General features: G+C 49.8%; 2 protein-coding genes across 6 annotated transcripts in view; both read left to right on the forward strand.

The window, feature by feature from the left end:
• Positions 1 to 1,056, forward strand: part of Snx9 (sorting nexin 9) — a 73,696-nt gene extending 72,640 nt beyond the window's left edge. Inside the window, exon 18 of the mRNA XM_040758218.1 lies at positions 590 to 1,056. Coding sequence (XP_040614152.1) covers positions 590 to 637 — 48 coding nt within the window. The 3' untranslated portion in view covers positions 638 to 1,056. The remainder of the gene's footprint in view (positions 1 to 589) is intronic.
• A 10,377-nt stretch (positions 1,057 to 11,433) lies between these two features.
• The window catches only part of Synj2 (synaptojanin 2), a 103,638-nt gene continuing 88,863 nt past the window's right edge, over positions 11,434 to 26,208 (forward strand). For 2 of the 5 annotated variants that reach the window (XM_005065914.4, XM_005065915.4), the window contains exon 1: positions 11,437 to 11,636. In XM_005065914.4, the coding sequence (XP_005065971.1) occupies positions 11,510 to 11,636 (127 nt within the window). In that variant the 5' untranslated portion in view covers positions 11,437 to 11,509. Of the gene's footprint in view, positions 11,637 to 26,208 lie in introns of all 5 variants that reach the window. The other 3 variants (XM_013110194.3, XM_013110192.3, XM_040758134.1) reach the window with 3 other exon arrangements.

Here is a 26,208-nt window from a genome sequence, read left to right on the forward strand (position 1 = left end):
AAAAACCCTTACATTTCTGTTCATGGAGTAAGCAATGCACGAGTACCTACTGTATACTTAGCACCTACTGCACATGTTTAAGGTGCTAAGATGAATGAGGAACGTGAGCCTTCAGGGGGCACCTAATGTCTTTATGGGAGGTACAGGCACATAACAGATTCGCAGTGCATGCTGGGCTTCACAGAGAATGCAGACTTTCCACATACCATGTAGTAACAAAGCAAGGAATCTTTGAGTGATCATTCTTGTCCAGAAAAGAAAGGGACTCAGGGCAGGGAAAGTAGCCCAAGCCATCATCCTGTTCTCTGTAAGAGAAGGGGCTAGTCCGAAAATGCAGCCCCCGTCATATAGCAGGGTCTGGCCATGGACCTGGATGGGCAGGTGGGGCCGGGAAGCAGGATTGTCCACACACTGTGGGAAACCCTGAGTAGCAGGGCTGTGGTGGCAGAGGTCGTCCCAGTGTCTCCAGAAGAGACAGACAGGCCATCTGAGTATCTGACAAGTTTGTAATGTTTAGCTCAGGAGGGCGGCTAGAACACTGAGGTTGTCATCAGGTGGTAACATCGCAACTGCTCTCTTTTCTCACCAGATCGCAGAAAAGCTGAGGCAGGCCCTCGGCCGCTTCCCGGTCATGTAAACCAGGACAGAACACAATGTGAACTCCGAAGTGCTTCCTCTGTCCTGGGCCAGTGCAATTCCATTTTCCCCTATCACAGAGAGAGAGAGAGAGAAAGGAAGAAAACCAAAAGGAAATAAGTTAACACAGTTCTGTTTCTGCCATTCGCCAGCCTAAATGAAGAGTTACTTAAGGATGGCCTTCTTCGGTTCATTTTGACACATACTAGTTACCCAATGAAAAATGTCTATTTTTTGAAAATACTTAAATTTATCAAGATTTTGAATGGAGAAATAGGGGTTCTTCCTCCTGGTATTTTACATAGAATCGTAATTTATACATTACCCATGATCTTCCATTCTGCCCAATGTCAGATAATTAATACTAATTGCTTTCTTAAAAATACGAAATATGCCAGAATAAAAAAATATATCTTTGTATATTTTTATAACTTTCAATCCTTTGGGGTCCCTGTCTGCCCAGAGAAATCTGCACTCCCTCCAGTGGCATAGCTACAATCCAAGTGCTCACAAAGGGGACGGTGGGCAGAGAGGGTCTCAGATGGCCTGCACCCTCAAGGTGCGTGGTGGGTAGCCCACCAGAGGTCCCATTTGGTGGGCAGAGCGTGTGAGCAGACCCCTCCTAGGCACTGCTGCCCCCGGGGTCAGTTTTCCTGTGCTGCACTTACATCAATTTCGGCACTGTCTCCACACTCCTTCCTAATTCACGGTAAGGCATGTTTTATGCTAGCAGAGCAAGTCAGAAAAGGTGAGGGCTCTGTCCCCGCCACCCCAGGTGGGTAGCCCACTGATTGCTATGCCAAGGAGCTCCTGGGGGAAAGGACCAGTCAGCCTCTCTTCCAAGTACCCACCCCGCCACCCTCCGTCGCTCAGCTGTCCACCAGCCGAGGGAGAGGTGCCGATGGTACCAGAGGTGCTGGTGGCCTCCTGTTCCCACCCCAGAGAATGGGAAAGAACTGAAGCGGGTGACTGCTTGAAGGATGTGCGGCCGATGGTGAACGGAGAGTGACAGTCTGTGGCTGTGTCCCCACCATCAGACACTCCTGATCCTGCCTCATGGGCTGACAGCAAGAGCACACACTGCCTCCCTCCTGCAGAGGGCGGTCCTCCTCCACAGTTGCCTTAGACTTGATCCACTGCTTTTGCTTTCCTGACCTGGTGATTATCTTAGAGAGAACGAGACGTCTGGGCCAACGAAAATAAGTGAAACCAAAAATAAGTAGCTGAGAAAATCCGGTGAACATGAATATGAGAACTTCTTGTTCCTCAATATCACAGGTTTTTATGTTTTAAAGTAATTTTCCCCTACTTGATTTTTCTTTTATAAAATTCCATAGAACCGTGTTTATGACACAACCATTTAATATATGTACAAATTGTAAAGAATATGTATAAATATTTTACATAAATGTAAAAGCATGTAGAAGCCAATATATAAATAAATTGTTTAAAAAACTGTACAGTGAAGTCTGAAAGCACTTTTTCAGAGTACTTCTTGGCATTTTTGTGTGATCCAGGTTTTGCTGTGATAAAGGGCTTTTTATTCCAGCTGCTGAACATTGTCCAGGGAGTGAACTTTGCTCCAACACATCTCTCTCCTGACACTAGTCGCTTTGCTGCCTTAGCCCTGCTGCCAATCCTGCAAGTGTGCCATGAGCTCTGATGCCCTGTGCCCTCCTCCCAGACGCCCTAAGGAGAAAAGAGCCAGGCAAGTGGAAAGTCATCTAAGAAGAGATGATGCAAAGGGGCAGGGAGTAATGGGAGCTGTCTGTGGGCTGGGAAAAGAGGAGACTGTGACAATCAGACAGTCCAGTGGGACCGTCTCCTTCACAGGGAAAAATGGAAATGCTCCAGTGTGTGTCAGTCTCTGGTGGTTCTTTTGTGCTGATGTCTGACTTTTGGTTACTTGTACCAACTTTTACATATCACAGAAGAGCTATAGTAATACAGTGACTTACAAATCCTGACAGACTAGAGTGAAGGCTCAGCTGTTAAGAGCACTGGCTGTTCTCAGCACCCACACAGAGACTTACAACTATCTATAGCTCCAATTCCAGGAGATCTAATTCCTCTTCCAGGCTCTGAGAGCCCTGCATTTGTATGTGGTATACATACATATATGTAGGCAAACACACATACATAGCAAATAAAATCTTTTTTTTTTTAAAGTACTGATGCTGGCTATGTCAACATCTTTTACTTTTTGGAAATACCATGATTGAATTGTGGCCAGATACTGAAAATGTAATTTTTGGATTTTATGAGTGTTTGCATGTATGTATTTGTATCGTGTTGTGTGTGTGTGTGTGCCCGGTGCCCAGGAACCAGAGGAGGGAGCTCAGATCCCCTGGAATTAGAGTTCCAGAAGATTGTTAGCCACTATGTGGGTGCTGGGAACTGAACCTGACCTGAATGAGCAGTAAGAACCTCTAGCAGGTGAGTCAGTCTCTCCAGGCTACAAACGCTGAAAATATTTTATGATTTGCAACGTGCTTTCAAGTTGCTTATGATATTAGAAATAAGGTATGTGCCAGAACTTGACAATGAAAACTGATTATAATAGCTCATTTGGCCTCACATTTAAATGAGTTAAACATGGATCTTCAAGGTGAAATCCAGCTTACCATCAGTGTTTTAAATTACAGTAGCATTCCAAATCAAACTAAAATTACAGCAAGCCAAAATTAATGCTGGGTGGTGGTGTCGAACACCTTTATTCCCAGCATGCAGGACCAGAGGCAGGCGGATTACTGAGTTCAAGGCCAGCCTGGTATACAGAGCAAGTTCTAGGAGGGCCAGAGCTCCACAGAGAAACCCTGACTCAAAAAATAAAATCCTTAATTGTGGCATCACTTTTGGGCAGTGCCTAAATTTGTGAGCTATTTTCTAGAACTAAGCATAATAAGTAAAATTAGAACCAGATAAGATGAACACCTCAGAGAGAGAAGGGAAACTACATCCATCAAATATATTATCAGTTTCTCAAGTAAGGTGCCAAAGAGCCCATTGGTTTAAGTTGCCTTCTTCAAGTTTTGTAGTTAAAAACCATGAAGTTTTATTGCTCGGGATGTTGTCCATTTCCTTTGGTAGTGATTACAGACTTGGGACCTAGTTGACAGGTTTGTGTAGCCTGTCAGGGAACTCACTCTGTAGGCCAGGCTGGATTGGACTCAAGAGCTCCGCCTGCTTTTGGAGTGCTGGGATTAAAGGTGTGGGCCACCACTGCCTAGCAGTTGATAGGGTTATTTAAGGATTTGTTTTGCATATCCATAGGAGTAGGTAACATGAAATTATGGACAGACCGTGCTCATCAGTTTCTATTAGTGTTTGTGTATGTAATGTGTCCAGAGTGCTGAAACGGTTTATGTGTGGACAACCCTATTGTCTACATAGAATAGCAGATTGGCTTTCTTGACAGGTTTATAACTTGGGGCAAAACTCTGAGCTACACTTTGTCCCTAAAAGTGCTCCCATTACCTAAATGTGGAACACTTTCGGTACGTTCCAGCTACTGCAGAGGGTTACTTTTGTTTTTGTTTGTTTTGGTTGGGGGAGGGAGGTTTGTTGTTTCTCTTGCTTTTTTCAAGACAAGAGTGTCTCTGTAGAGCCTTGTATAAGCCCCTCCAGTCGCAGGAGTGATCAGGCCCCTCCCCCAAGGACCTCCAGTATCCTCTGGTTTTTCCCTCCCAATAAAATCTCCAGTATGAGGTTGTTGTGTGGTGTGACTTGGTGAGCACTCAGGAAGGGAATGCATACATGAGACTTGATCGACAGAGGGCGTGGCCTACAAGAATGCCAAAGCCTGTAAGCAACAGCCAATAAGACAGCCGAGAAAGTGATGTCAAGAGGACTGCAGCAGGTCGGATAAACTCTGAGGACCAAAAACTCCTCCTTCTCTTGTGTGATGCCCAGGATTCGAAGATGTCTGGATGGGAAAGTTCTAAACAAATACTACATACCTATTCCTCCCAACAAAGGCCCCAAACTCAAGCTACCCAAGGACCAGCAATACATGGTTCAGCTGATGGCCCCCCTCCAACACGAGGAAAGAAATTCAATACAGGAGAGGAAACAGTCCAGAATGAGGCCTGCCTATCTCCTGCCCATCTTCCACTTCTATAGCTGCTGGGCTGAGATCACCCTGAGACAGACCCGGAGAACATGGACTACAGCATGGAGCGTGGGGCCGCAGGCAACTTCCAGGTCGCACTCCAGGAGGAGGGGGAGAAGCGTGCACAGAAGGAGCCAGGGCCACATGAAGCACTGGAAGCTCCAGGTGGTGGAAACCCTGTAGGAGCTGAAGGACCTGAACCAGCAGCGGGCACACAAGGAATCCGACACCGCCTGTCACATGAGCAGCGCGACTGCCCCACTGCGGCAGAAGGGAGGCGAGCAGGAGACTGCGACTCTGCCAGAGGAGGAGGCTCCACACAGCAGGCTTCTGGAGGATTCCAACTCAGAAGGCAAAGCTCCCCCTTCCCGATCACGGGCAGCAGCGAGATCCAACCCCACAGCCATCCTGGACCAGGCGCTGAAGGCCAAGAGGAAGGCAGAGGCAGTGGGCAGGGGCCCAGCTGGCCGGCCTGGTTGTGCCAAAGGTGAAAGCCAGCCGGGGCTCAGAGCAGGGTGGAGGGGGCCGCAGGAGGTGTCCCCAAGATCAGGAAGTTGGCTGGCCTTGCTCTCCAGACACCCAGGGCCTCCTTCCAGAGGCAGCTGGGTGCATATGAGGACAGTGACACCTGAGCCCCCACTGTGGCATCACAGACCCAAGAAGCCAGAGAAGGAGCTGGGATCAAGGAAGGCAGGGGAGAGAGCACTGAGCACCGAGCACACAGGTCTGAGGTCTTATGTAGCCTGTAGGCATTGTCTTGAGCAGACTCTTGATTGGCTTTCTTAGTGGCTGGGATCTGGAGAGAGCAGGAGGGGGAGGGGGAGGGAAAGAGAACTAGGGAGTGTTTGAGGAAGCCACTATCTGTTTCTGGAGCCCAGTTGGAAGGAATGATGTGAGCTTCCTATGTGTCCTGTCAACCAGCCAGGAAACGCCTAGAAGCCTAACTCCATCAGGAGAGGGGGCAAAGCAGAGGAGGCGAGAAGGTGGGGTGAGGAGCTGGATTGCGCAGGTCTGACTGGCTGAGTGCATCCCTCAACAAACCGGTGAGACGCCAGACCTGTCCTCCGCACCTGCCAGCCATGGGAGAAAATGAAAGCATTTTTAATAGGCACATCTTGCACTCTTAAGTGTTCTAATTATGTGTGCGGCTGTTTTGCCTATGCACCACTTGGAGATCAGAAGAGGGCATCACATCCTGTTAGCTGCTGCTACAGTTACTTAGGAGCTGCCAAATACTGGAAAACAGATCTTACCCTTGGGAAGAGCAGCCAGAACTTCTGACCGCTGAACCATCTCTCCAGTCTCTTAAGAATGCTACACCAAGGCAGAAGCAGGTGGATCTCTGTGAGTTCGAATCCAGCCTGGTCTACAGAGAGAGTTCCAGGACAGCCTCCAAAACAATACAGAGAAACCCTGTCTCAAAAAAAAAAAAAAAAAAGAAGAAGAATGCTACATTAATCCTTACTACCTGTTCAGAGAAAGGCTTTAAAACTAACTTTAGCTTTATGCTAAAAGATAAACAGTGTCCTGACCTTTGCATGATCTCCAGACACTTGACCTGATTAGGGGCGTGGAGGGAATAAAGACCAGACAGACAGACAAAAACAGCTGGGTTCTGGTGGACTGGACTCTCTGATGCAGCACCCCGAAACTCATCATGTTATTGTATAGAGGTTAACACAGAGGTGGGGTTATTGTATACAGCTGAACAAGGAGGCAGGCTTTATGGTACACACCCAGATCGAGGAGATGCTTCACACCTGTACCCTTGTCTTCAATTAGCTAACATCTGCAGGAGTCTTCAATCCATAGACGTGGGGGTACGGTGTTATGGTCGACATTTCTGCACACACTGTCAATATGCACACACTTGGACCTGGGGAAAGCTTTGCCATTCTCCCATAGGAAGAACCTCTTGGGTTCATGGCATGGATGTGCTCGTGTCAAGAACACACATTCGCTCAGAACCTCACTCAGCCTCCTCTGCTCCCCACAATGCTGGCTGTGCCCCCATGTGGTTATTTAACCCTAACCCATTCATCTGTGCCGCTACTTTTGTCCACCTCTATTCAAGGAACCGAAGAAGTCAGAGTTCACCAAGACCACGTAACCGTAGTTGTGGCCAGAGTTTCACACATCCAGCTTGGGTTCCTGGAGTCTTACCTACCTGGAAGAAACACGTGATGCCTCAGGCTGCAGCAGCAATTTTGGAATCATGAAGCATGCTATAATAATAATAATAATAATAATAATAATAATAATAATAATAATAATAATAATAATAATAATAATAGACTAGTTCAAATCCTTGGCAACAGTGCTGAGCAGCTACCCCAGCCCTGGGTTAGCCACTTTGAGACTTATTAAGAGTTTAAAAGCCAGGCTAAAGCCTCTAATCCCAGCACTTGTTAGGCTGCCTTACATCCAGTTCTCAGGCCTTAAGTCTTTTGTGCAGGAGGGTCTCAAGTTCAAAACCAGCCTGGGCTAGTAGCAAGACTGTCTCAGAAAAAAGTCATTAATAGTTGGGTTATGTGTGTTTACACCTAACTGAATTGATTTTATCCAAAAGATAAGCACTGCATAATAATTTGGGATTTTATTTTTTCAAAATTAGCTTTTTGGTAAAAAATGTTTTAGAAAAATTTCAAATTCACATTTTACATTTAAATTTTCTCTATATAATTTCTGTTTCAACACTTCCAAATATACATAAAAATAGAAAGCATCATGTGATGTTTTGCTCACACACCCAGAGGTCAGCACTCAGCCTCTGACCCTTCCTGGGATCGAAGCTTGCTCCTGTGTGCAGCAGACTCCTGACTCCCCAGCCTTCTCTGAATAGGTCTGTTGGGCCAGAAACTCAAAATTTTGTAATTTTTCTGTAATTTTTTGTTGTATTGTTTGTTTGTCTTTTGAGGTAGCATTTCTTTGTGTGGCCTTGGCTGTCTTAGAACTCGCTCTGTACACCAGACTGGCATGGAACATACAGAGAAGGTCTACCTCTGAGTGAGAGATCTGAGTGCTGGTATTGAAGGTATGCACCACCACTGTCCAGGGCAGGGAAAGGGAATGCTCTGAGGGTTGTTTGTTTGGCTGGGTTTTCGAAACAGGGTCATACTGTGTAGCCCTGGCTGCCCTGGAACTAACTCCCTGTGTAGACCAGGCTGGCCTCAAACTCAAAAGATCTGCCTGCCTGTGCCTCTCAAGTGCTGGGATTAAAGGTGTGTACTCCACCACCGTCCCTGTAACTTCTTGTAACTTTTTATGCTGCTCTGGGGTGACTACTACAGGCACTTTTCTAAGATATTTTGTGAAATTTTCTTTGTGCTTGGATCTTACAACCCAGTCTAAAAGCAGCTTTTCCCAGTAAGGGTCAGAACAGGAAAGACACCCCCCACCCTTTACCCCAGCAGCGGGGACACCTGTGGAGTCTTTGGGCCCCGCTGTGCAGAAAACACCAGGGAAACCCTGGCAGCTGTACCCTTCGTCCCTATCTGTTTGTTAGGAACAGATTGGCACTGTTGGAGGCTCTGCCTGGTGTCCATGAAGCTGGACAGTAGCCAGACAGTAGCCAGACCCCTGGCAGTTCTTTCTCCCTGAATCTAAACTGTTCTGAACATAGGCAGGGCCTTGCTGTTCTTGGCATGTGAAAGCCCATGTACTTGTAAGCTTTGGGTTGTTTTTCCAGATGAGATACAGAGGGCACTCAAGGTCTGCCTGCCAGCCCATCGCCCCGTGTGGAAGCAGTGTCTTAGACTCAGAGGGGAATTAATTAGGTCCCTATATGCCCTAGAGCTACAGGTGCCCACGCTGGCCACAGCCTCTGTACCCTCCATCCCCTGCCTAACAGGTTTGCTGCCTTCCAGGAATAGACTAGGAGGGAAGGCAAGCACTTGCCCTGTGGGCAGAGGGAGCTCTGGGTCCAACCTTACAAGCACACTTTGTGTGACAGCCTGTATGACAGCCTGGAGCTGTCAAGCACACATGGGTGGGGCTCTTTCTTTCCTTTTTTTTTGTATCTTGGGTTTTTTTGGGGGGGGCTTGTTGACTTTTGTGCCATCCGCAGAGAGACTGCAGTCTGGAAGGTTCTAGTAACTTGGAAAGTCATGGGGCCTACACCCAGTTCTCAGGTCTTGAGTTGTGTGTGCCTCATGTCAGCAGATGGGTCTAGAGTGATTATCACTATTCTTTCTATATGCCTTATAAAAAAACAAGTGATGCCAATCTGCGCTTCCAAACCAGCCATTCCTGCCAACTCCCTATCACCTGTTCAGACCAACCAACAGGCCCAGACAAGTTTTCCAAGCAGTAGGGACAAGTGATTTTCAGCTCCCCTGCCACACCACATGGCTCCTGATAACATACATGGGGTAGACTCTGCCACTATGTGGCTGTGGCTGTGATAACAGACACCAGGAAACCCACAAGGTAACTAGCAGGTCAGTAAGACAGCAAACCCCCTGGGCCTTGGGCTGCCACGGACATCTTCTTGATTGATGATTGGTGTGGGAGGCATCAGTCCACTGTGCGTGACGCCATGGGTGGGCAGGTGGTCCTAAGTTTGCTATTTTAAAAAGCAAGTTGAAAGCCTGGTGTGGTGAAGCACATCTTTAATCCCAGCACTTGGGGCAGAGGCAGGAAGATCCCCGAGTTCCAGGCCAACCCGGTCCACAGAGCTATGTCCAGGAAAGCCAGGGATACACAGAGAAACCCTGTGCTCCTCCCACCCACCCCCAAAATAGGAAGTTCAGTGAGCCACAGAGAGCAAGCCAGCAAGCAGCATTTCTCCATGGTCTCTGCCTGGAGGTCCTGCCCCAATTTGCCTCAGTGAAGGATTTTGACCTCTAAGATGAATTGAAGTCTTTCTTAACTAATTGCTTTTGCTCATGGCATGTATCACAAGACAACAAAACTAGAGCAGGTAGCTCAGTCGTGAATTGCACTCGCTGATCTTGCAGAGGACTGGGGTTCAGTTCCCAACACCCACATGGTAACTCACAACCATCTGTGATTCCAGTCCCAGGGGACCCCATGTCCTCTTCTGGCCTTCCTGGGTACTGCACGCACATGGTACATATCACATACATGCCGTGAAGCACAAAACAAAAACATTAAAAAACACTCAAGCAGAATGAGCAGGTGACATGGCCACGTATACACCTGAGTGTACATGGACACTGTCACAGGGACACCACAGTATGGGGAGCTTCTGGCCTCTCGCAGAAAAAGTGAAACAAAGGCAAATCTGCTGAACTTTCTGCTATTGGATTTTTTTTTTTTTTTTGCTTGTTTTTGAGACAGGGTTTCTCTGTGTAGCCCTGGCTGTCCTGGACTCCCTCTGGCCTCCAAGTCAGAGAGATCCACCTGCCTCTGCCGCCCAGTGCTGGGATTAAAGGTGTGCGCCACCACTGCCCTGCTGAGTGTGCTAAACTTGGTGCCACACTGTTTATAGGAAGTGCTAATATCATCACCTCAGAGAAAGAAGCTGTCTAGAACAAGCCTCCGAAGGCCAAGCATGGTCCCCTCTTGTTCTTAACCCAGCAGAATGAGGTGGCAGAGAGGAGTCCAGCTCTTGGTGTGGCCTGATCAGAACTTGCTGGTGAAGACCTCTGGGGCCTTCACACTAGAAAAGGAAACAGAAACCTTCAAACCCACTCGAAGGTGCTTCCAGTTCTATCTGGATGCCCTTTCCCCTCCCTAACAGACCAATCCCCATGGACCCGGACTCCAGGACTTCCTAGCCTCAGGTTGCTTGAACTCTGCAGACCACAAACTACGCTAAGGAAGAACACATGCTGAGATCATCAGGTGGGAGAGGCGCTGTTCACGTGGGCAAGGCCAGGTGCAGCCCCCAGAGGTCAAGGTCACGTGCTACAAGGGGTACTAAGGTCTGTGTCGCATCCCTGCTCTGGCAGAAGCAACACAGCCGCTGCCTCCAAACACCAGTCTGGCTTGGGCGGTGAACTGAAGTCCCCGGTAGAAGACAGCATTTAAGGAGTGTGTCATGCACAGATGCGCGTGCATGCGCGCGCTCACTCACACATACACACACACACACACACACACACACACACACACAGCACTCACTAGTGTGAGCTCAATCGTCACCATCGTCGCCTCACCACGAAGGCCACTTTATGCTTCTGCAGTCCCACCCGGGAAACCGAGGCACGGGTTCCAAAGGTCCCATCGGGGGTCGCACACGCGACGGCTGGGGAGTGCTGGGGAGGGGGCGCTGCGCCGGGCGGGACCCGGAAGGTGGGAGGAGGCGGCGGGGTTTCCCGCCCCTGCTCAGCCCACAGCCCACGGCTGCCCATATAAGGCTGCGGGAATCCAGGCAGGGTCCGGGCTCGGGAGGCTCCCCGGGGCTGCAGCCTCCTCGGCGGCCAGGAATGTGTGGAATCTCCGTCACCCGCGGCCGCCCACCGCCCGGAGGACCATCCCGGATCACCAGGCGAGGGTGAACGCCAGCCCGCGCGCGGGACGCCCGGGGGCGCATCCCGGCTCCAATCCCCGGCGTCCGCTTCCCCCCGTGGGTCACATGCGCCGGCCTCGCCGCTGGGGGGAGCGCGGTCGTCGTGGGAGCGGCCGGGCGGCGGCGCCACCTCACCTGCCCCGGGCGGCGCGCTTGGGCTGGGAGTTGGAGGAGGAGGAGGACGGGGAGGAGCCCGCGGCGCCAGAGCCCGGCGCAAAGTGAAACTCCTGGAAGCTGCGCGCCCTCGGGCGGGACCCGGCCCCGGCTCCCGTCAGTGCCCGGTGCCCATGGCGCTGAGCAAAGGGCTGCGGCTGCTGTCGCGGCTGGACCCCACGGGTCCCGGCAGTGTGCTGCTGGAGGTTCGCGGCCGTGGCGACTGCCTGCTCTTCGAGGCCGGCGCGGTGACCACGCTGGGTAAGTGTCGCGCCCCGGCCCCGGTGCTCCCCACGCCGGCGGCGACGCCGGGGAAGGAAGGAATTAACGAGGGCGACCTCCTTCACTAGTGGAGACCTGGGGACCAGCGGGTCTTGGTTCCCCGACGGGGCGGGCCACGGTGGCTTGGGGACCGCCAAGGGTGCTTGTTCGCGTTGAGTACGTGGTACGGGGGGACGCCAGAGAGCTGTCGCCCCTGCTTGAGTGAAGTGTGGCTCTCTCCTCCGCTCTCTCCTCGGGGCGTGGGGCGGGGCGGGTGGTCTCTGGGCGCGCTCTTCCCGGGCATCTGTTCTTAGAGAGCCAGCTGGCTCTGATTTCACTCTTTGCTCTCAGTTCCGAAGCCTTGCTTGCTATGGACACCCTGAGGCGGTTACCCGGAGGAGGAGGCCACCTCGCGTTCCTTTGCTTGTACACCTGTTGAATACACCTAAGCTAATTGCCTTGCCTGAAGAGATGGGTGGGCACTCAGGCACCAAAAGAGACCCTGAGAACCGTTGACGGTGACCTTCATTTGTCGCCTGTAAATACTTGGTCCGAAGCATCAGAACCTGAATGCAGATACTCTTTCTGATGGCTTTACATTTACGCTGGATGTTAGGTGACAGCAAGCCATTGTATTCCATCACCATACTTCAGAAGTCTTGAGCTTGGCATTGTGATAAGGGCCTTAGAGACACAATCTCGCACAATTTTTACAGTTTTAGCCCGTGATAAAGACAAACAAACTGAGGCCTAGAGATGCCAAGACAACTTGCTCAGGCAGCACAGTCTTGTGTGCGGCTGTTTTGGTGATGTCATACAGTGCACGGCTTCCTGGTATGGCCTGCCTCCGGATCCCGAGTTTTGTAACAGACGTTTGCAAGAAGGTCTAGGTAGCATAAAGCCAGAAGTCAGAAGGATTGGCTAGGATTTTAGTGATGAACCTTGGAGGAGGGCAGCCAGGCAGCAGTGGGTGTCCAGTTGTCCACCCTCCTGGTGTTCCTAGCTAAGCAGGATCACTTCTGCTTCAGGAGGCAACAAATGTAACAAGCACCCATTTGCATGGAGTCTTCTATCTCTCTGTGTGCACTGACTCCGGGAGACAGCATAGGTGTGTGTGTGTGTGTGTGTGTGTGTGTGTGTGTGTGTGTGTGTGCATGCACGTGTCTTCAAGGGAGCATCTATCTCTATTTCCACTTCTCAGACCATGCTATCAATGTGTGGTTTATCTAGCTGGGTGTGGTGGAGTACACCCCAGGTTCCAGCTGCTTGCCGTGGGAGCATCAGTAGGAAGAGACATTAAGTCCTGGAGTTTCAGACCAGATGAGGCAGCATAGCCAGACCTCAAAACAGATAAATGACAGATAAAGCAAAGGCAAATGGCAAATGGCTGTCTTGCTCTCCGGCTCCTGATGAGGGTGTCTCCTGTATTCTGTGTCAGAAGTGTACAGAGTCATGGAATAATTCTCTAATTATTCCAGTTTGGGTTCTGTCCTGAAAAGTCCAAGTTTGGTCATTTGTCACAGCCTTGAAAGAAAACCATGGAAATTTCCATTCCATTATAGATGTCTACTTCATAACACATTTATCAGAATCCAGAGATTAATTTCATGGTACAAAGCTACCGTGTCTTCAGAGAGAATAAAATGCCTTTCAGATGGGCTGCAGCAATGCTAAGCCGAGTTCAGCACTGTTGAGAGTGGTTTTGAAGCCTCTTGTAACAGGTGTCTTCAGGCCACTGAGTTTGGGCCGTGATGCATTTCCATGGCACTGGTGATACAGTACTTTGGGTTTTATGGGTGATACAGTACTTTGGGTGTCACAGCAGAGGTTAGCATGAGAAGAATTGTCACATTCTCAGCTCTCTCCTGTGTTCTACTATCTATCCCTTCACCTAGCCTCTTGTTTTCAGTAGAACATTACTTAGTGTTTGTTGTGTTTTGGTTTTTGTTTGTTTTTATTTGTGTGTGTGTGTGTGTTTTCCAGACAGGGTTTCTCTATTGTAACAGCTCTGGCTGTCCTGGAACTAGTTCTATAGACCAGGCTGGCCTTGAATTCACAAGGATCCACCTGCCTCTGCCTCCTGAGTGCTGGGATTAAAGGCATGTACCACTGTCACCTGGCTACTTGCCATGATTTAGCCTGTTTTTCTTGATCAATGAAATGAAGCTTTTGTTTTTAGAGACATTGTAGCGTTTGCAGACAATGTTGTGAGAGGATTACAGAGAGCCTTTTGTTATTAGAAAGCTACTGTTCTCACACTTTTAAAACATCCTAAATGCATCACAGTTGGAAGGAATGGCTCTGGACTTGAAATCTCCACAGGTTTCCAGGGCCAGCTAGCTGTGTTTCTCCTTTTCCTTGACCTTTCCTTTTCCCCAAGGGATAGGACTGGAGAGTCGCCTCAGCACTTTAAGAGTGACGTCTGCTCTTCCAGAGGACTAGTTTACAACTGTGTAACTCCAGTTCCTGGGGATCTGATGCTCTCTTCTAGGCTCTGAGGTCACCAGGCACATGTGGTGTATAGACAATATTCAGGCAGAATATCCATATACACAAAAATAAGACTAGATCTTTTTATTTTTCTTTTGAGATAGTGTCTAATAGCCCGGGCTGGCCTGGAACTCACAGAGAGCCACCTGCCTCTATCTCCCAAGTGTTGGGATTAAAGGTGTGTGTCACCGCACTCAGCTAATCTTTCGTATATGTTTTTTTATTTATGTTTATGGGTGTTTGACCTGCATGTATGTCCATGTGCCACATAGTGAGTTGGATCTCCTGAAACTGGAGTTACACATAGTTCTGGGTCACCATGTGGATGCTGGGAATCAAATCTGAGTCTTCTGGGGGAGCAGCCACTATTAACTGCTGAGCCAACTCTCCAGTCTCCCCCCCCCCCAGATAAATAAACCTTGAAGGAAGGAAGGAAGGAAGGAAGGAGGAAGGTGCACTCTCTCCTGAGTGGTGATAGCAGTGGGGGAAGGGAGACAGAGACACAGGGTGAAGACCGAATGTACATTCATGGCCGTCTCATCCTGACTCCTTCCTTACCTGTAAGGGGTGCGGCAGCCCGATGTTTCTCTTCGGCTATGGTTTCCTTTGCTGGGCATGCCCAGTGAGTCTGGGGATTGGGAGCCCGATGGAGCGCAGGTTCCTGTCAGGTGGGGAATGGTCGCTCCTGGCCTCTGTGTTCTAAGTTCTGTCCAAGCATTTACTGGGCCATGATAGGTGGCATCCGTGAGTGAGCCGACAGCTATGAGTGCATCCCTGCCTGCCCGCATGGCGAGCCAGTGTCTTCCTCACACAAGCTCACCTTGCCTTTTAGCAGGAGGCTTGTTGAAGAAATAATTCCAAAGTCCTGTCGCTGAAGAATTCAGTTAAGAATCATCTGTGTGGGTCAGTGATAAGAAACACAGGCATGGCCCCAGAAGGCTTTTGGAGTCTTTGGGGTAACCTGAGCTAGCATCTGGAGCCTTCTTCATAGCCGACAGGTGCTCTGTATTTGAGGGCTGAGGCCGCAGTACCTGCTGTCTTGTCTCTGACTCTAGACTCAGGGCAGACACAGGAACCGTGTTGATCCTCATTGGATTTCAGCTGCCTTCAAAGTTCAGGGTTCTCTCAAAAGCCCCAGGAAGGGTGGTTGGGGAGCAGCCCTGGGTTTATATTTGGCTTTGCTAACTGAAACTCCACCTTGACCTAGTCTTGTCTCTATTGGTGGATGGCAGTCTGGGAGAGGCGGGGGAAGGAGGTTTGAGAAACTTAGTGAGTGATCCTAAGGTTTTGGAGGCGTTTCCTGGGGGGAAGGTTGTGCATGAACATCTGACTTCCAGGTCAACCCAGCTGCTGTGTTTGTACAGACGTCACAGCCACGTTTGGTTTGAATTAGTGAAGTGGCCATGAGCCCAGCTAGGGTCCTTTAGAATTGTAGCCCAAATTTATGTGGTCAGTGGGTCAAAATTCTACTTGCTTAAGACCATCACAGAGAACCACTAAGTGACCATTGTATAGAATAGAGGTGGAGATGGGAAGGTCCTGACTCAGATGATTTGAGTACCCTGCCAGGGAGCCCCTTTATTAGAAGTAGCCCTGAGGGGCTATAGCCACCAGCCTCTGCGCTTGCCCATCTGGATACTCCTGCTTCCCAGCACCCTGCAACTTGCTGTGCAAATTGTCCAGCCTGTTACCTGCCGCAGAGATGGACTCCCCAGGGTTCCTGACTGATAGGCAGTGGTGCCAACCACAGGCCCCTAGGGATGGGGCTGGGGTAGGAGTATCCTTGAGATCCCTGGCAGGAACAGAAGGCCAGTGAGACGGTGGGGAGCGGGGGTGGAAGATAAGAGACCAGGCTAGGGCAGCTCTGCCTGTCGACCACGCTTTAGACTTGGCCTTCTGGTTAGTCACGGGGGTGTGCTTCTCAAAGTAGGAGGACCAGTGTATTTTGCTTAAGTTCTCTAGGTTGATCAAAAACAAAAGGATTCAACATAGGAGGTGCAGAGGCCCATGGTCCTCTGCCCTAGGCTCTACAGATTGCCAGGCTGGCCTCTGGGGACCTGTGCCAGTCTATGGGCCATGCCCTACTTCAGGAGCGTATCTAGGGTACTTGGTTTCCCCTCTGTGATTTTTTTTCTGCTCAGTTTCTGCAGCCTTGCCAAATGAGGACAGAGACCGTTTCTCCCCCTACCTGAATTGTCTTTCAAGCCCCGGATAAACTGACCCAGGCTAGACTTGGGAAGTAGGTTGGACCATTTCTGAGTAGACGGTGTGGTATGGTGGCTAGCCCATGAAAGAGACAAAAACCAAATCGGGCCAAGTGTTTGAAAGTGCCAATGTTCTAGAACCCCTCGCCCCTCTGTAGGACACAAGGCTGTGTGCCTCAGTGCACAGCAGCCCAGCTATGGGTGCTTCCCATTGTGAAGGTCCTACTGGAAGGCCCTCACTCGGTTCCTTGGGCAAATTGAGAAAACGAATGAGAACCCTTCAAGAGTAATTAGGGCCTTGACCCAGAACTCTGCCTGGAGCTGTCAGGTCAGGGAATACTCACAGGTCCCGGGCCTGTTTCTCTTCAAGGAGGTTTGCTGCAGGTAGGCCTAGAAGGTTTTTTTTGTTTTGTTTTGTTTTTTTTTTTTTACACCAGTTAAACAAACTTCAGTTCAGCTCCATAACAGCCGACTAGCGTTTGATGCTGCCCCCGGATGCCGTTCTAAGTGGTTTACATACATCAACTTATTCAGTCCTCAGAGTGCAGCAGGTACCAGTGAGCTCTATTTTAACTTGGAGAAACTGAGTCACAGAGAGGCTTCAGAACTTGTCTAAGGTTTTACTTCTAGTTAGTGGCTGTGATTTGTGTCAGACCCACCTCAGAGGACATGTCCAGTACAGTGTCATCCGTGCTAGAAAAATAAGCCAGTAGATATTTGAAGAATGACTCACTTTGTCCTGTAGACTTCCTGGTGAGTATGTCCACAGCACAGTCCATCTGATTAGAGCTGATTTCATCTGACACACTTTTTTTTCAGACGAGGCTCCTGCTTGGAAGCAAGTCACCTGCTTTTGGGGCAGAGCTGGACTAAAGGCAAATCTGACACTTTTAGAGGAAGGTGTGCGCTTCAAGCCTGCATTCCCTGGGGACAGAGCTCAGCACGGGTCTGGTGTTGCTTCCTGTGGATAACCTAGCATGAGCAGCCTGACACGGTATCCAGGCGCCAGTGGGAAGCAGAGTTTCTGCAGCATCGCGTGGTTTGAATGGGAACGGCCCTCGGAGTCTTGTACGTTTGAAGGCTTAGTTCCCAGTTGGTGGCACGGTTTAGGAAGGATTAGGAGGTGATGACCTTGTTGGAGGAGATGTGTCACTGAGGGTGGGCTTGGAGATTTCAAAAGCCCAGATTACCCACCCCACCCCCTGCATGGACTCGCCCTCTGATGTAAGCAAGCCCCCAAGGAGATGCTTTCTTTTAAAAGTTGCTTTGGCCATGGTGTTCCGTCGTAGTGCTAGGACAAGTACCTATGAAGAGGAAATGCTGGCACCCCAGGCTCCCCAAAGGCATCCTTGGAGAGCATGAGGGCTGATGCAGATGGGAGGTAGGGCTGGGCCATCCCCGGCTCTGGATGGGAGTCAGGAGAAGCTCCTAAGTGAGGTGGGCGCTGTGGGGGACAGATCCACCTGCTCCTTCCTCTTCCTGCTTAGCCTGTTCCAGCAGGAGAGGGGCGCTCTGCCAGGCAGGTGTTCACAGTTGTGCATTTCGCAGAGGTGCTGCCAGGCAGGCGCTGCTGGCATCGTCGCCAAGGGTTTGTGTGGGAAGGCTAGGTGCACCTGGCAGGTTAAGTCACACTTGTCTGTACTTATGACACATGGGGCTGGCTGGGTGTCACTTGTCCTGAGGTTCCCTGGTTTAACAAATGTTTCAGAGCAGGATTCTCTGGGAGAACATTAGCCTCAGAGGACAGGTGGCAACATGTTCTGGTGGCCTGGATGACCGAAGGTCCAGGAACGTGTCCTGAAGTACAAACATGGAGGTCTGAGTTTAATCCGAGAGTAGGCTTTTTGAGGAAAACGGTATACCCTGGTGAGGTTTGCCATGTCAGGGAGGTAGCTGCCTGCCTCTCTGTAGATTCTGCTATGGTCATCTCTCCTGCTCTCCTGGACCCATGCCCAGCATGCAGGCAAGCTCCTGTTCTGTCCTTGGAGGATGTCTACTTCAGGTGAAGCAGCATGTGTCCTGAGAACAGGGCCCCGCCCTGGCAGGTCTTGGGGAGGCTCAGAGCCACATGTCGGGGCTGCTATGGGCTTTGTTGGCGGGGGAGACATACTATTTGTACCAGATGCTCAGGCCCAGGAGACGTGGCTGGCCCATTGTTCTGTCAAGATTAAGATGAGGGTCCAGGTAGGCAGTGAGCCTGGAAGCCCGTGCAGAGCTCCTCCCTCCCGTCAGGGCCACCTTTGTGTGAGCGCAGGGTGCAGGTGACTGCATAGATGATTCAGGTTGCTGGGAGTCTTTACCCAGGAAAACTACGACAGACAGACCTTCTATGCCCTCAGCAAACCGCTCAGTTGCTGTCTGCCCCGCCCATCAGCAGTCAGTAGCAGAGAAGTAGGTGACTGCTCCACGTGGTAAGATTGACCTCTTCAAGACATCCTGGGACAGTGGGATATAAGGCCATGACATGGGGCACCTGGTCTGCTCCAGGGTCTTAGATACCTTCTCTTCCTGAGAGGAGGCAGGTCCCCAGCTAGAGAAGCAATCATTAGAGTTGTGGGCCCTGTGGAGTGAGAGGCCGCCTGCCTGGCTTCCGGCTGCATCTGGAGCTTGGTACTCATCTGTTGGGGAAAGTGATGACTGCTATGACCACAGGGACCAGGTAAGGTAACAACTTAGCCTTCAGGGTTGGCTTTGAGACCCTTCTCTGCTAGATATAAACCAGCAAGACTGGTATAACAGTATTGCAAAACCCCCATTCTCCAACCACACCTTCCTGGGATCTTGAAATGTGGTCTGCCTCCGGGGCGGAGCTAGGCGGGGCCCGGTGGGGGTGGGGCATGGCAGGGCAGAGTAGTGGGGCAGTGTTAATCCTATTTCTCACCAACACTCATGTGCTGCTGGTCCTCAGACCACACTTTAAGCAGTGAAGCTTTTCCCCCAGCTTGGGAGAAGAGACCCTTTGTCTCCTTGTGCCGTTCTTTCTCTCGGGGGAAGTCGATTAATCTTTCTGTAGTTCAGAGTCACAATCTGGAGCTAATGATCACAACCTACCTCGTCTCTCCTGTGCTGAGATGCCATTTGTCTTTGTGTCTGTGTGTATGTTTGTGTGAGCCACCTGTGTGTGCGGGTCCCTCCCCCCTGAGGTCAAAAGCAGGTGTCAGATCCTCTGGAGATGGAGCCACGGTCTGCCCACTCTTACCTCTCCATCCCTGCCTTTTTAAAAAGACTTGCCCACTAAGCGTAAGCGATCCATTTGTCTCACAGTTCAAAATACTCCGAATTTGAATCTTAAGAGAAGTGATATGTCGAGGACACTGTTTAAGGAGGCTGTGAGATGTGATTTTTTTTTAACTTTGTGTGGCTTCCAAATTAATGGAAATACCTGAGGTTGTGTCCTTGATCCAGCCACTAACAGAAACCGTCAAGCCGCAGCAGGGCTGGGTGGCGGCACACGCCTATAATGACAGTGTGGAAGGCTGAGGCAGAGGAGCTGAGAGTTCAAGGCCGCTCTGAGCAACATAGCAGCTTATGCTCATGTTGGAGTGCCTCGTTTTCTGTTGTTATTCTAAGACAAGCTCTTATGTCCCAGGCTGGCCTTGAACTCCTGAAGATGATCTTGAATTCCTGATCCTCCTACGTCTGCTTCATGAGTGCTAGGGAGTCCACCACCTTGGCTGGGTTCTGCGGTGCTGGGAGCTGAGCTCTGTTATCCCACATTCTACCAAATGAGCTACTGTTGTGCCCAAGTCACGAAGATCCCTCAAAGACCACCAGGGGGACAGACCTGCCGAACTGCAAAAGCAAGGTTTATTGTTTCATCCAACCATGACAGAGACCCCATCCAGCAAGCTGATGCAGCAGCCTCCAGAGGGAGTGAAGTTCCCTGTCTACTGCTAGGTTTTATAGACAAAAGTTACAGGATTACATAGTAGGTACAGGTTGGTTTCTGATTGGTTGACATTTGGGAACAATTAGGGGATTTTTTTTTAAGTTATATTTTGGCATGAAATACCTGTGTACCAATTATTTTCATTGGTCAGTGCTGAGAGGGAACATTCTGTGGTTTCTATGGCTTTGTCTTGTTACTTGCAAGTGACCTGTTGTACATAGATACCAATAGTTTTCAGAACTGTACCCTGGAGACTACAGGGGAGGTTTGGGTCTCTCCTGGAGTTTCTTTTGTGACCAAACACAATTCCCAGGAACCAAGTATCTAGGAGGCTAGGGGGTGTCTGGAGTTTCTCTGTGTGCAGTTTTGGCCCTAGGCTCCTGGAGGCCAGGGATCTGGAGTTTCCTTGTGTCATGCGCTGAGTCAGAGTCCTACATGTCTTTTCTGTAGCCTGTCATGGCTACTAAAGCAGGGGGCTGAGTGAGGGTCTGGTCCCTTCACTACAGTTCCAGTCAGAGTTTGCATGACTGTGTGACAAACCGTGTTCATTCTGTGGATGCTTTAGTAGCCATTAGATTTTACAATTTAAAATTCTACAATTTAATTTTTTTAGTAGTGGCTGTGTACCCAGCCTGGTCTGGTGTTCATTACATAGACAAAGCCAAGACTCTAACCTAAGGTGGGACCCCCACCCCCGTCCAGAGCTAGACGTTTGCTCAGGATCTTGAGCATGCTGGGCAAACACTACCACTAAACTATATTCAGAGCCCTCTATTATTAGAGTATCTCATTAAAAGACAGGTGAATCCAGGCGGTGGTGGCGTACACCTTTAACCCCCACACTCGTGAGGTAGAGGCAGGCAGATCTGTGTGAGTCCCAGGCCAGCCTGGACTACAGAGTGAGTGCCAGGACAGCTAGGTCTGTTACACAGAGAAAACCTGTCTCAAAAAAAAAAAAAACAAATAGAGTAAAACAAACAAACAAACAAAAAAATAAAAAATAAAAGACAGGCGAAGAGGGATAGGAGACTTGATAGCAACCTCTAGGTTCCATGTGTACACACACAGACACACACACACACACACACACACACACACACACACACTTTCTCTCTGTCTCTGTCTCTGTCTCTCTCTCTCTCCATTGTCTGTTCTTAAATTTTCATGATGGCATAACGTTAAAAAGCAAACTCATGCCGGGCATTGGTGACAAATGCCTTTAATCCCAGCACTCGGGAGGCAGAGGCAGGCAGATCTCTGTGAGTTCGAGGCCAGCCTGGTCTACAGAGTGAGTTCCAGTACCGGTTCCAAAACAATACAGAGAAACCCTGTCTTGAAAACCCCTAACTCCCCCCCCCCAGGAGGGGTTGTGTGTCTTTGGTGGTTCAGCAGTGAACATGGCTGCTGTAGACGTTGGCTGACAGAGGATAGCTCCAGCAGTCTCTTGTACTTGAATGCTTGGTCCTCAGTTAATGGAACTGTTTGGAAAGGATTAGGAGCTGAGTGGCCTTATTGGAGGCTGTGTGTCATTGTCTCATTGGAGGTAGGCTGTGAGTTTTCAAAAGCCACTGCCATTCCAGTTAGAGCACATTCTCCCCCCACCTCTTTCTCTCTCTCTCTGTCTCTCTCTCTCTGTCTCTCTCTCTCTGTCTCTCTCTCTGTCTCTCTCTCTCTCTCTGTCTCTCTGCTTCACATTTGTATAGCAGATGTAAGTTCTCAGCTTACTGCTCCAGCACCATGCCTGCCTGCCTGCCTGCCTGCCTGTCACTGTGCTTACTGCCATGATAGGCATGGATTTTAACCCTCTGGAACCATGAGCCTTAAATTAATGTACTTTTGCCTTGGTTAAGGTGTTTTGTTATGACAATAGAAAAGTAACTAAGATAGATGCCTTCCATGAAAAAATAACTGTTTGTCCTTTGGCTAGAGGGGACGGTTTGTGTGTCTGGGCATATAAGGTACTGTTTTATATATGCTTTAATGAGCTGTACATTATATGAACTTAGCTTCAGCTGGGATCTTATCAGTGGCTGATAAATCTGTGTGTTGAGAATGTTATTTTTAGAAGGAGGCTGTTGTTCTTTGGCTCCTGCTGAGGGGTCCAGTGGAGCCCAGCTGTACCCTGTGGGCAGGGATGACCGATGAAGACGCTGTCATTGTGGTCATGGGACGGGAGTTGCAGGATAGAGCAAACAGGCTTGCAAGAAAGACTGAGGGTGCTTGCCCAAGAAGGTGTGAGCTTTGGAGCTGGTTCTACCGCTTCCTTGCGTGCCCGGGGTGCTCTTTACTTCTGGCTGTCTTCTCTTTATGAACATTATGAGGAGCTCAAGGTGTTGATGCCCAGGCCCTGAGGTGCTTGGCATCCTCTGGGAGACAGATGGACAGATAGACGCGTGAGTTTGCTGGAGGTCAAATCAGAGTGGAAAACGTTGATGTGATGGGTAGCTTTGTCACCCACCTTGACACAGCCTAGGGTTGCCTGCGGAGACAGTCTCAATGGGAGATTGTGTAAGTCAGGTCGGTCTGTGGACACGTCTGGGGGTGAGGAGCAGGGCGTCTTGACTTCGTTTAGCTGAGGTGGGAAGGCTCACCTGCCTTGGGTGACACCATTGCCTGGGCTAGGGGCTCCTGGACTGTGTAAGCATGGAGAATGTGAGCTCAGCCCTGGACACAAGTTCACCTGCTCTTGACCGTGGGTGTGACACGAGTAGCTCACATCCCTGCCTTGACGTCCCTGCAATGATGGACTGTGACCGTAACTTGGAATTGCAAGCAGAGTACACCTAAAGCTGCTTTTATCTCAGGGTGTTTTATCAGCAAGTTGACAGGACACCAGCATGGTTGATAGCCCTCAGAGCTGTGAGGTAAACTGGGTGATGGTTCCTTAGACCGGGTGAGCTCATGAAGTGGTCGCTTTTCAGTGTCAACAGGTAAAACTCAATAACCTTCCCATATGCCCTCGTTCATCAATTAGAGGATCTAGGAGGAGGGAGGGTTCCTTTCCCTGAAGTTTCTGAGAAGCGACTGTACCGAAGCTGCGATCCATGGGAAGTGCACCGTGTTCTTCCGAGGACGCCATGAGTAACACTCAGCTGAGTTCAAACAGTTTTATGTGCAGTTGGGACCCCTCCCTCACAAACTCGCCTGTCCCCCAGTCTTTCCTTTCTATGCAATCCCTTTTCCTCAGCCCGAGCAGCCTGCCCACAGGTCCCACCAAACATTAAGATAATACCAATTACAGCTGTTCCCTTACTCCCATCCCCTTGGGAGTCCAGCCCCTAAGCACTCATGCGGCAGCCTCCTAATGGCCATACAGCTGCTGTCCTTTAACCGTTGCCCCTCGCCATCCATCCCCCTTATTCCCGGGCAGTAGCCCAGTAGAGCCTGCGGGACCCTGTATCCCCCCCCCCCACTTCCCCTTCCTCACCCGCCACCTTTCCCGGGCTCACTGGCTGTGAGCTGTAGTAAGCCTGAATGCCCCTGAGCTTCACAAGCAAGGACAAATGGCCCTTCCCACACGCCATCCCCCAGAGCTGTGGGGGAGTAAGTCTCGTCGTTTTGTAGACCCTACCCTGAGTCACGGTTACACGTCCATGGTACTTTAGAAGGAAAAAGATATCCACCATTGGAGCATGGTACATGGAAACGGGCCTGGGGCGTCACGTGTCTTACTTGGCACAGTCTAGGTGTGGGGGAGGCTCCTTCTGCACCATTGGGTGGTGTGGGAAAGAAGTAGGCCAGAAGGTTTGAAAATGCTCGGTGACTGTCGAGTCTGCCAGACAAAGAACACCGATGAAGCTCAGCATGACATTAGCACAGGGCGGTGTGATAGACGCCGGTGCTAGTTTTTGTCGCTGTGATAAAAACTGTGACCAAGGCAATCTTTTTTTTTTTTTTTTTTTGCGTTATGGCTCCAGAGGGAGCATGGGTAATGACAGGAGAGGCGTGGCAGCTGGTTGGTGGTTTGAGCAGGAAGTTGATCACCTTTCCATTCACAAGCAGGAAGCAGAGAGAGCCAACTGGCAGTGGGGTGAGATTGTAACCCTCAAAGCCCACCCCAGTGGGGTACATCCTCCAGGAAGGCTCCAACTCTTAAAGATTTCCTGCTATCCCCAGAGAGCACCACCAGCCAGGGACCAAGTACTCAGACAACTGAGCCTGTGGGAGGCGGTACTCATTCAAAACACAGACTTGCCGGGTGTTGGTGGCGCACGCCTTTAATCCCAGCACTCGGGAGGCAGAGGCAGGCGAATCCCTGTGAGTTCGAGGCCAGCCTGGTCTACAGAGTGCTTTCCAAGACAGGCAGGGCTACACAGAGAAATCCTGTCTCAAACAAACAAACAAACAAAAATCCAGTCCCACAATTCACCTATGGTCCTAGCTCTGGGAAGCAGAAAGGGGGCGGGGTCCCCAGACATTCAATGGCCAGGCAGTCTAGCAGAATCAGTTAGCTATGGCCTCATTTAGAGACCCTACCTCCAAAATAAGGTGAAAGCAATTGTTAAAGATACCCAGCATTGAACTCTGGCTCCCACACGCACAGACATGTATGTGAGCACACACTTACATATCATATGCTTGTGTATCCACAGGCACATATAGCTGGGGTGGGGGGGCGTGGATGTTTGGTAAATGGGGATACCATTGACTACTGTGACGTCTGATGGGACTCTTACTGAATGTTCAGATCAGGCCTTGCTAGACACATAGATTCAGAAAAGAGTAGGGCAGAAACAGGTGTGCCTGTATAGGGGCTTCTGCTTCTCACTCAGGGAGTTTGTTCAGGGGACTGCTTCCACAGCCAGTGGTCTGGTAACTAGCTCCTCCCTGATCCTAAAGTCCCAGGATCCTTAGTAGTGAGGCTCCCCTAGAGGAATCCTGTGTGCTTATACTCCAGGGATATAACCGGTTTAGTGTGACACCCTGATCTGAGGTTGGAATTCACTTACTGAGTTTTCTTGTCTAGAGTCTATATGCCAATCAAGGTCATTTTTACCAGACACCATGTTGGATTGTAACAGCTGACATTCTTCTACCTTTATGAGGTCGCCAGGGTCTTGGCTCATTTTCTGTTGCTACAACAAAATACCTGAGGAAAGCTTTTTGGGTTTTTTTGCTTGTTTTGTTTTGTTTTTCAAGACAGGGTTTCTCTGTGGTTTTGGAGGCTGTCCTGGAACTAGCTCTTGTAGACCAGGCTGGTTGTGAACTCACAGAGATCCACCTGCCTCTGCCTCCTGAGTGCTGGGATTAAAGGTATGCACCACCACCACCCAGCTGTATTTTCATAAAGAAAAGAGGTGTTTATTTTGCTCATAATTCTGGAGGTCTAAGCCTATGATGAGGACCATGTGGTAGATAATATCACATGGCAGGGTGTGTGTGTGTGAGAGAGAGAGAGAGAGAGAGAGAGAGAGAGAGAGAGAGAGAGAGAGAGAGGAGAGAGAGAGAGAGAGAGAGGAGGAGGAGGAGGAAGAGGAAGGAGGAAACCTGGAAGGGAAGTAAGACTTTCTCTTTCATACCAGTTCACTTTGCTGTCATTCTTGTTCAGTCCGCACCTTCAGACCAGCATTAATCCCTTCATGAAGTCACAGCCAGTCACTTCCTGCTAGGTCCCTCTTCCTAAAGCCTCCACTGCTTCTCAGAAATGCCTCCATGGAACCAGCTTCCAGCACAGCAGCCTTTGGAACAAACGGTATCCAAGCCACAGCACCAGGGCCCAGGGTTAGATGGATGCCCAGGGCTTATATTGAAGGAGAAAGGATTTACCTGAGCCTCTGCCCATGCCTAGCCATGCAGACACTTAGTTACACCCTTGTATTAAATCAGGCGTTAGAATAAATAAATTATAGGAATAGGTAAGAACTTATTAAATAAGAACTTATTAAATAAAGACATCTGGCTTTCAAAGCATTAGGAGAAAGCATAAGAGATGCTTTTCCAGTTTTGTGGTATGAAAAAAAACTTTTAAAAAGTAAAAAAATTCAGAGAC

The sequence above is a fragment of the Mesocricetus auratus genome, unplaced genomic scaffold, assembly GCF_017639785.1.
Source record: "Mesocricetus auratus isolate SY011 unplaced genomic scaffold, BCM_Maur_2.0 Super-Scaffold_100018, whole genome shotgun sequence".
Classification (NCBI taxonomy): domain Eukaryota; kingdom Metazoa; phylum Chordata; class Mammalia; order Rodentia; family Cricetidae; genus Mesocricetus; species Mesocricetus auratus.